The following is a 10,803-nucleotide window of genomic DNA, read 5'->3' as shown; positions in this document are numbered from 1 at the left end:
AGAAAGAAAGAAAGAAAGAAAGAAAGAAAGAAAGAAAGAAAGAAAGAAAGAAAGAAAGAAAGAAAGAAAGAAAGAAAGAAAGAAAGAAACGAAGGAATGGGAGAAAGAATCTTCATAGATAATCTGAAAAACAGTGAATCAGTTTTTCTTGAGAGATGATCATAAATTCAGGGGCATCAATGTTGGAGGTCCAAGGGTCAGAGCTGGGAAAGGGGAAGGGGCCCTTATTCACCAGATCAATGGGTGGTCAAAGGGGTGAACTTCGACCCAGCCATTTGTTTTGACCAATTCCTGGGCCTTCAAATTGGCATCATCCCATACCTAAAGAGAAATAGATAGAATGAATCAGTTAATAAAAAGGCATTTATTAGGAGTCTATAATAGCAAGAGAGGGAAAAAAGACACGGAGAAATCAGGTCCTGGGTCTTATAATCTAATCATATAACCAGGATTAATGGATATGAGAGGGAGAGGTAAGAGATAATTTCTAGGTCAAGAGTCAGCCTTTAAAGTGTTTAAGGAGACATTGGAATCAGGCTGTGAGATGGTGGTTAAAGTCAATTAGGGACTCTTATGGTCAAAGGGCATTGATATTCAGCCTATGTTCCAAGTCTGCCTCTTCTCCTTCATTCTCCCCTAATTTGGACTAGACTGTCTTGGATCCCAGAACATGTAGAAATATTATGTTTAGCAGCCTTTTTTACTTCTAAACCACTCTACAGAATATGAATGTAATGGAATATTACTGTACTATAAGAAACAATGAATATGGAAACTACAGAGAAGCATGAGAAGACTACTATGAACTGATACAGAGGGATGTGAGCAAATAATGCAAGCAGAGAAGATGTACAATGACAACAATACAGATGGAAAGAATGACACACACACACACACACACACACACAAAACTCCAACAACAACCAAACTGGATGAAATTATAGTAGTAAATCTTAGCCTTGAAGAAGAGATATGAGAGTACACTTCCCTACTTTTTTTGCAGAGGAAGAGAAAGATAGGTGTAGACCACTGCCTGTAATCTTTAATTTTCCTGAACTGATGTTTCTTTTCCTCTTTTCTATTCTATGTTTAAAAAGGGTAGCCCTTGGGGAAGCAGTGGGGAGAGGTGATATAAAAACAAACAACATCAATGAAAATTTTTTAAATTTTAAAAAGTTAGAGCCACAAGAAGGAAAATTTCTGTGACAAGAGGAAAATGTCTGTGACTTTGTTGTTAAAAATTAGAATAATCCTCACTAAAACTGAAGAATGTTTTGCTTGTTTGCTCAACAAATATTTTCTCGGCATGTACTCAGCACCCATTCCTGTTCAAGGCTCTATGGACAAAATAGAAGGCATTGTGGTATAGTGGGGAGAGCACTGGACATGGAATTGGGAGAGGTGAATTCTAACTCTTCCTCTGATGGTTATCAATTATGTGAAAGCTTAAATTTTCTTTCTTACACACTTAAGCTTTCAGAGCCTCAGTTTCCTTATCGGTAAAACAAGAATAAAACATGGTTCTTTATTCTTTATGTGCTACCTTTCTTCAATAGAATTAATTAATTCCATAGATTGCTATTTTCAGTCATTTCTGACTCTTCATGACTCCATTTGGGGTTTTCTCAGCAAAAAGACTGAAGTAGTTTGCTATTTCCTTTACACAGCTCATTTGACAGATGAGGAAACTGAGGCAAATGGGGTTAAGTGACTTGCCCAGGATCACCCAGCTAGTGTCTGAGCCCAGATTTAAACTCAGATCTTCCTGATTCCAGGCCTGACATGCTATCCACTGTACCCCATAGCTGCCCAGCTTGTGATATTGATGCAATTTAGAAAAGAGGCATGTATAGAAAGTGGGACCTAAAGGTTGGCTTCCATTCCGATCTCTGATATGACTCTGGACCAGGCTTACGCTGTCTCAGCACCCCATGTAATTCTCTCTGACTAGCAGGTACAGGACAGATACAACTCTGCTTCGATAGAAGGAGTACCCTCACCAAAAACTGACTTCACTAATAAAACCACAGATGAAATAAAATACCATCATTATACTTCTAAGACTAAAGAGGTTGAGGAGATAACAGATAGAAAGAGAGATCCCACCTGACCCCAGTCCCTCCCAACCTCCAAGTGAACTGTACTCTCCAGGAAGCCTTCCATTACCTTCCCTACCATCTGCACCTCAGCTCCCTCCCTCTCCAGTCTCCGAAGCAGATTTGGGTTGGCACCTTTGGGCAGCACAATGGTGGCTGGGATGCCCAACTTTCTGGCGGCATAAGCAGCAGCCACACCTGCATTCCCCCCTGCAGAAACAAAGAAAGAGTTATGGGATCACAGTTATTCTGACATTTACATGCAGTCAGTAAAGGAGAAGATGGGAAAAGAAAAGAAGAGCCCAGGTGGAAGCTGCCATTTTGGTAAAGGACACTCTTTTAGAGAAAGATCCCTTTGGTGTGGATGTAAGAGTCAAGAGGTCTTGCAAAAAGGAGTTACAGCATCAATATGTATTCAATATGTTGTCTCCCATGTCAACCCAAATTTGGGATCAAATCATCACAATATTTCAAGCTAGAAGGGATCTTGGAGATCATCTGGTCCAACTTCTTCATTTTACAAATAAGGAATCCAAAATGCAGAGAAGCTGTGACTTGCCCAAGGTCACAGAGGTAGTAAGTAGAAGTGCCAAAGTATGAACCCAACTCTTCCTTTCCTTCCTCCCAATTTTCTTCCAATTTGTTCCTGTCAGTCAATAAACATTTAATAAGCACCTACTATGTGCCAAGCACTATATAAAGCACTGGAGATACATAGAAAGGCAAAAGACAATCCCTGCCCTCAAAGAGATTACAGTTTAATGGGAAAGACATAACAAGCACTTCTGTACAAAAGAAGATATTTATAGATGATAAATTAGAGATAATCAGCATAGAGAGACATGAGTATTATCATAGAGAGTAAAAGATTTTTTTTATAGAAAGTAGGATTTTAGTCATCATGGCCTCATTTTTTTCCCATTAAAATATGAGGCAAGAATTACAGGCAATGCCCTATGATCCAGCCATACCACTGCTGGGCTTATACCCCAGAGAGATAATAAGGAAAAAGACTTGAACAAAAATATTGATAGCTGCGCTCTTTGTGGTGGCAAAAAAATTGGAAAATGAGGGGATGCCCTTTGATTGGGGATTGACTGAATAAATTGTGGTATATGCTGGTGATGGAGTATTATTGTGCTCAAAGGAATAATAAACTGGAGGAATTCCATGTTAACTGGAACGACCTCCAGGAATTGATGCAGAGTGAAAGAAGCAGAAGCAGGAGAACATTGTACAGAGACTGATACACTATGGTACAATCGAACATAATGGACTACTAGCAGCAATGCAATGACCCAGAACAATTCTGAGGGACTTATGAGAAAGAACACTATCCACATTCAAAGAAAGAACTGTGGGAGTAGAAACACAGAAGGAAAACAACTGCTTGATCATTTGGGTCAATGGGGATATGACTGGGGATATAGACAATCACCCTAGTGCAAATATCAATAATATGGAAATAGGTCTTGATCAATGACACATGTATAACACAGTGGAACTGCGCAATGGCTATGGGAAAGGTGTGGGAGGAGGGGAGGGAAAGAACATGAATCCTGTAACCATGGGGAAAATATTCTAAATTAATTAATTAAATAAAAATTCCAAAATTAAAAAAAAAGTTTGCAGGCAAGGTAGGGAGAAGGAGAGCTATGGGTAGTGTAAGAGAGCTGCTATGGTGAGTGGGATAGTGAGTTATTTAAGGAGGTTTTGAAAGGATTTCTTAGCAGTGAGGGTCTGGTTGATTTAATATTTAATTTAATGAAAATTTAAAGGAGATAGTCACTATGGTTGCATGATTTTCTCCACCTTGGTTTGACAGGACATTTGGGAGTAAAGATAGTGTGTGTTAGAAGTGATCCAATGGGGGGGGGGTAGCTGGGTAGCTCAGTGGATTGAGGACCAGGACTAGAGACAGGAGGTTCTGGATTCAAATCTGACCTCAGATACTTCCTAGCTGAGTGACCCTGGACAAGTCTCTTAACCCCCTTTGCCTAGCTCTTCCTGCTCTTCTGCCTTAGAACCAATACTTAATATTAATTCTAATACAAAAAGTAAGTGTTTTTAAAAAAAGCAATCCAAGGCTGAGGTTTGATAGGATGTAATAAATGATTTGATAAGATAACAAGGGACTCAAGAAAAGAGTTTATTGTGGAATTGAATTAGTTTGCCTGCAGGATCAAGATGGGGAATGGAAAAGAGTATGACTAGTGTAGGAGAGTGCTGGTCTTGGAGGAAAGTGGAGGCTCAAGGGATTAGAGATCCCAATATGGACAAAGAACAGAGTGAGAAGTGGAAAGCCAATAGACTGGGATCAGACAAGGGAATTTCAGAATTCATGAATCCACGTGGAGGTGGTATATTTGTGGGGGGGTGACAAGATCAAAGTATGTAGGATGGGGTATGTGGAAGCTAGGTCATAGGAGGCAGGGTGTTTGACAGGAGAATCAACCCCTCTTTCTTTTTTAAAACCCTTATCCTCCATCTAGACTCAATACTATATACCAGCTCCACAGCAGAAGAATAGTAAAAGTTAGCTAATGGGGGTTAAATGACTTGCTCAAGGTCACCCAGCTAGGAATTGTCTGAGATCAGATTTGAACCCAGGACCTCTCGTCTCTTGGCCTGGCTTTCAATCCACTGAGCCACTAGCTACCCCTCCAACCCTCTTTATAAATGCACCCTTGAATTTTTCTTAAACTACATCAAGAGAGTCAAAGTGTCCCAAACAGGACAGGTATGATGGTCCCTCTATTGTCTTCTTAAGTCAGACTCTATCTTCAGTATTTGTGTTCAGTTTTAAGCACTGTTGGAAATTATCCATCAGAGAGAGGCCAACAGGATGATGAAGAAATCGAACCATCTGAGAATGAATTGAAGGAACTGAGGATGTTTAAGCCAAGGAAGAAAAGATTTGTGAGAAGGGGGCATGATTCTAGATTTTCTCCAAATATCAGGTCTGTCGAATGGAAGGGTCAATAACAATTAGCAAGCATTTATTAAATGCAAGGCACTATATATTCTAAGCCCTGGGGATATAAAGAAAGCCCCCCCCCCTAAAAAAGTTCCTTTCTCCTAGAGTTCATATTCAAATGGATTAGACTTACCTTACTCAGCCCCAGAATTAGGTGGAAAAAGAAAGAGGAAGTTATAGAGAAGGACATTTCAGTTCTACATAAGGGAAAACTTCCTTCCAATGAAAGTTGCTCAAAAGTAGGAGAACTGCCTTGGGAGATAGGGATGTATCTAGAGCTTCAAGATAAGCATGTTGTAGAAGAGATTCCTGGCCAGGGATCAATAATAGCAGATGTGTCCTGTGCTCCTACACTAGTCACGCTTCCTAGTGTCTTCCTATTTGTGGATGATCTCCAACAATGCTGGAACTGAACCCAAATATTTCAGATGTGCATGAGATGACCTCTGAGATCCTTGCCCACTCTGAGAATTTGTTCTTTTCTGTTTCTTTTCCCAAATTTCTTCCTAAAGTCTTCCCTTAGCCTCTTCTCCAAGAATATTTAACTAAAATAAGGGAGAGAGGTGATCCCAAAAGCTAAAACAGAGTTTTTTAGATCCATGAACTTGAAAGATTTCATCATGAATAAAATCAGTGCAGCTAGAATAAGAAAAAAACTATTAAGTGGGAAAAAATATTTAGGGGTACCTAGGTAGCATAGTAGATAGAGCACTAGTCTTGGAGTCCAGAGGAACTGAGCCCAAATCTGGCCTCAGACACTTCCTAGCTGGGTGACCCTGGGCAAGTCACTTAACCCAGCTGCCCAGTCCTTACCACTCTTCTACCTTAGGATTAATACTTGTTGTTAATTCTAAAACAAAAGGTAAAGGTTTGAAAAAGATTTTAGAGGAAAGAAGAAATCTTTGGAACAAATATCTCTGATAAAAATTTAACTCTTGATATATACAGAATTAATATAAATGCAACAAAATCAAAAGCCATTCCTCAGGGTCAAAAGATATTAACAAATAATTGGCAAAAGAATTGCAAACTATTAACAACAATATGGGTTGCTCTGAATCATTTATAATAAAAGAAAATCAAAACTGTGTCTCAATCTCTCACCCAAGTTCTTTTTTTTTTAACCTTACCTTCTAGCTTAGAATCAATACTATGTATTGGTTCCAAGGCAGATAAGTAGAAAGAACTAAGCAATGGGGAGCAAATGACTTGCCTAGGGTGACCCAGCTAGGAAGTATCTGAAGTCACATTTGAACCCAGGACCTCCCATCTCTAGGCCTGGCTCTTTGTCCACTGAGCCATCTAGCTGCCCCCTGTATTATGGAAGAGTCCTAGAGGGATGTTAGGTGTTACCACCCTCCTAGGAACTCCCCAGGGCCAATGAAGCACAAACCCTTGGTTTATGAAAAATGAAGTTTATTTTTTAAAAAAGAATAAAAGGACCTGGTAGGTATGACCCTAAATCTATGCAAACTAACTCCACTCAACTGCCTAAATCTCTTTGGGAAAGAGTGCCTTCATTTTCTTCTGTAGGTACTACTTAATCCTCCCTATGCTATCTAAGAAAACCCCCCAATAATATCTGACAATCTAACTTAACACCAATAATTGATAGGGAAAGAAAAGGAACAAACCTCTGGATTTGGCTTCTGTACTAAGTAACTCAAAGTTATAGATGGAAAGCTTTGAATTACCTTAGTCAATAAGCATTCTGCTAGATGGATCACTGCCAGATGAAGACTAGTCTCAGGGAAATTAGTTTCTTCCAAGCAAACCCTCTACCTGGATGTCAAAGATTTTCTCCACAAAAATCTTAACTTTCCAGGGAGAACCTCTTAGAACAAAATTCCTCCTTCAGCTTGATGGGAATTGTAGGCAGAGATAAAACCTCCCTCCAGCTTGGTCAGAATCCAAGAAGGAAATAAAGTTCAGTTATTTCCAATTGTAGACCCACAATTCCTTTCTACCCAGAATCCTTTCCCAGGGCTTCTCTCAGAATTCCCTTCTTTCAACTAACCCTAGAAATCAGACTTTCCCTAACTTATTCCTCTACCCTACCCAAATTCTCCTCATGATCTTCCTCTAATCTTCCCTAACTTCTCCTTCCAGGTTGTCCCTGTAACTCAACATATCTTTCCATCAATTTTTCTAGTTTCTCTTCCAAACTTCTCACCTCCAATCTCTCCCCCAAAATCTTCCCCTCCGTCCCATCCCACAGCCTTTTGTCCAAATATCCGCACACCTCTCCTTCCTCTGTTTCATTTTCCTAAGCCCCTGAAGGAGTAAAGGAGAATCTATAAGGTGTCCCTTCTTCCCCCTAGACTCTAACTTTGTAGACATTGAAGGAATTTTCACATAGCACTGGACCAGTGAGTAGACAACTTCGCCCCCATTCCCTCATTCTTTGGGTGCCCAAGAAGACTCAAGGATAGGAAGGACCAACTCACCTGAGGAGCACACAAAGTGTTTGCAACCCTTCTTGGCCACCTGTGGAAAGAAGAAAGAGAAAGCCAGGGAATAGGTATGGTGATGTGGAAGTATGTTGAATTCATGTATAAGATACTGACCTTTGCAGCCACACATACATAGACACCCACCAAAGACATAAATACACATACTTTTTAAAAAAATCTTAGAATCGATATTAAATATCGGTTCCAAGACAGAAGAGCAATACGGACTAGGCTTTGGGGGTTAAGTGACCTGCCCAGGGTCACACAGAGCTGGGAAGTGTCTGAGGCCAAATTTTAACTCAGAACCCCTTGTTTCCAGGTCTGGCTCTCAATCCCCTGAGTCATCCAGCTGCTCCTACACACACTCTTTTTAAAAAATCATCTATCTTTTCTTTTTAAATCGCCTTCACTTTTTAATATATCCCTTGCCCAAGGAGCTATCCCTTGTACCAAAAGAAAGAAAATAAAATCCATTAGACAAAACCAACCCACGCATTATCCAAGTCTGATGGCAGACTACAAACCCATGGTCCCCCACCCCTCCGAACGAGAGAGGTGCAGACTTGTACACACGGGAAGGCACCTTCTTACCTGGTGGCCCACATCCATTCTCAATAACATCCCCCTCTTTGCCCCGAATGCTCATGGAGAAGATCACTTGAAGCTTCCAGGACAGAGGCTCAAGTGGTCTCCATTAAGTTTCCCACACATATAACCCAAGGGAAGAAAGGGATCACAGTATCATAGACTTCAGAAATCATCTAGCCTAAACTCTTTATTTGATAGTAGAAGGACCTGAAACCTGAAGTTTAGAGAGATAAAGGAACTTGCTCTGTGTCCAGAGGCAGTGTTTATAAATTCACAAATCTAGATATTATCTTGCTCATCTCATTTTACAGTTAAGGAAACTGAGGCCAAGAGAGGTAAAAATAACTCGTCCAAAGTCATGCAAAGAGTAAGTAACTCTGGGATTCACAACCAAGTCCTCTCTTATTCTAAAGGGTGGCATTTAGTAGGAGAATGTGGGAGGACTTGGAGGAGATCTGATCTTTTTATTCTTTCCTGGGGTAGGGTAGAAGCAACCATTATCTAAATATGTAGATGTTCCACACCCTTGTATAGTTTCCCAAACTCTGGGGATTGTCACAACTATGTCAACCCTCCTGGATGCCAGACACTAAGAGATATCGTCATTTTTCTGTCCCAGAATCCTCCAAATCTGCTCATCCCTAGGATGAGCCTCACTGGATGGAGGGAAGTTGGAGTTCTGAGCACTTCCCCCAGTACCCACCCTCATAGACACGCTCCCCAGATCCCTTCACGACAAACATCTGCCCCTCTCTTCTCCATTCACCCTTTAATTGTCCCTTCCTTAAAGCCTGCCCCCCCAAACAAAGCCCCCCACCCAGCACAAACCCCCTCACCTCCTGGCAGAAGTGTCCTATGCCCCTGATCTTGAAGGAGCCAGTAGGCTGGACATTCTCCAGCTTTAGGAAGACAGGGGTGCCTGCAGCCAGGGACAGCGTCCAGCTTTCCAGGAGAGGGGTGACCATGTGGAGTTGTTCCTCGGGACCTTTTTTCTGAAAACCATCCATCATGGAGAATTACCTACAAAACCTGCCCAACAGAAAAATAGACATCAACCAACAGCAGAGCCACCAACTCCAAGTCAAGGACCAATCCTACGTCAGGCTCCTTCTGATCCTAGCTCAGCTGCTCACTTCTTGGGTGACTGTGGCCAAGTCACCCCGCTCTGGGCCTCTGTAAAATGAGAGGGAAAATCCCCAATTTCTGTTCCAGCTCTAAGATGTTGATTTTTAAGCCAAAAAGAAGGAAAAACAGAAGAAGAGAGCATGGAAGGAAGCAGAGGAAAAAAGACAAAGGGATGGAGAAAAGGCATTGGAAAGGTTGATGGAATTGATACTGAACTTGAAGTCAGGAGACTTGGGTTCAGATCCTGGATCTGGCAATTATTACCTGTGTATCCCTGAGCAAATCACTCCTCCTAAACGGGCCTCACTCTTCTCTTTTAAAAAATGAGAAGGGGGGGCAGCTGGGTAGCTCAATGGATTGAGAGTCAGGCTTAGAGACGGGAGGTCCTAGGTTCAAATCTGGCCTTGGACATTTCCCAGCTGTGTGACCCTGGGCAAGTCACTTGACCTCCATTGCCCACCCTTACCACTCTTCCACCTATGAGCCAATACACAGAAGTTAAGGGTTAAAAGTAAATAAATAAAAAATGAAAAATGAAAAAGGGGCAACTAGGTAGCTCAGTGAATAAAGAGCCAGTCCTAGAGAGGGGAGGCTTGGGCTCAAATCTGACCTGAGACATTTCCCAGCTGTGTGACCTTGGGCAAGTCACTTAACCTCAACTACCTAGCCTTTACCACTATTCTCTCTTAAGAATTAATACTGAAGGAGGTAGGTAGGTAGCTCAATGGATGGAAAGCCAGGCCTAGAGACAAAAGGTCCTGGGTTAAAATTTGAACTCAGACATTTCCTAGTTGTGTCACTCTTGGCAAGTCACTTAACCCCCATTGCCTGCCCTTACCACTCTTCTGCCTTGGAACCAATACACAGTATTGATTCTAAGAGAAGGTAAAGAATTTTTTAATTAAAAGTTTGTTTTTAAATAAAAAGGTTAGAATAAATGATTTCTAAAGTTCCTTCTAAGAACTGCCCTCTAAGACAGGAAAATCTGGTTTCAAGTTCGGCCTCTCACCCCCACTGACCACGGGACCTGGGCAAATCACTTAACCTGTCACTGCTTCCAGGCAAGTCTCCAAGACTGTAAATTGCAGAGAAAGTGCCAACTTGCATTGGCAAAGGGAATTTCCTCATCTAGGAGTCCTCCAAACCAATGAAATCACAAGTCTAATCCCTGTCCCAGGCTCTCTGATCCTAGAGAACAAGGGGAAATAAAAGAGAGAAGAGAAAAGGCAAAGGATCAGAGAGATATAGTGCAGAAAGAGACAGAGAGACAAAAGATAGAAACAGAGAGACAAAGATAGATAAAGACCAAGACAGAGATGGAACACAAGAGAGAGAGATAGAGACAGTGAGAAAGAGAAACAAAGAGAAATAGAGGGAGAGAGGGAGGGAGGGAAAGTGGGAGGGAGAGAAAGAGGGAAGGAGGGAGAAGGAAGGAGGGAGAGAGAGAGGCAGAGAGACAGAGACAGTGTCAGAGAGAGGGAGGAAGAGGGAGGGAGAGAGAGGGGGAGAGGGAAGGAGGAAAGGAGAGAGAAAGAAATAGAGGGGTGAGAGAGGGAGGGAGGGA

The 10,803-nt window shown here is 41.6% G+C and overlaps 1 protein-coding gene across 1 annotated transcript in view; it reads right to left on the bottom strand.

Annotated features, from left to right (window-relative positions):
• SDSL (serine dehydratase like) overlaps positions 1–10,356 on the bottom strand; it is a 13,480-nt gene extending 3,124 nt beyond the window's left edge. Inside the window, exons 1-5 of the mRNA XM_044658799.1 lie at positions 10,285–10,356; positions 8,951–9,143; positions 7,521–7,560; positions 2,167–2,306; positions 233–321 (exon numbers count right to left, since the gene is read on the bottom strand). Coding sequence (XP_044514734.1) covers positions 233–321; positions 2,167–2,306; positions 7,521–7,560; positions 8,951–9,124 — 443 coding nt within the window. The 5' untranslated portion in view covers positions 9,125–9,143; positions 10,285–10,356. The remainder of the gene's footprint in view (positions 1–232; positions 322–2,166; positions 2,307–7,520; positions 7,561–8,950; positions 9,144–10,284) is intronic.
• Between the last annotated feature and the right edge of the window lie 447 nt (positions 10,357–10,803).

Source organism: Gracilinanus agilis, chromosome 1 (assembly GCF_016433145.1).
Source record: "Gracilinanus agilis isolate LMUSP501 chromosome 1, AgileGrace, whole genome shotgun sequence".
Taxonomy (NCBI): domain Eukaryota; kingdom Metazoa; phylum Chordata; class Mammalia; order Didelphimorphia; family Didelphidae; genus Gracilinanus; species Gracilinanus agilis.
Note: the sequence above shows the minus strand (reverse complement) of the source record. Positions and strands in the feature narration are given on the sequence as shown.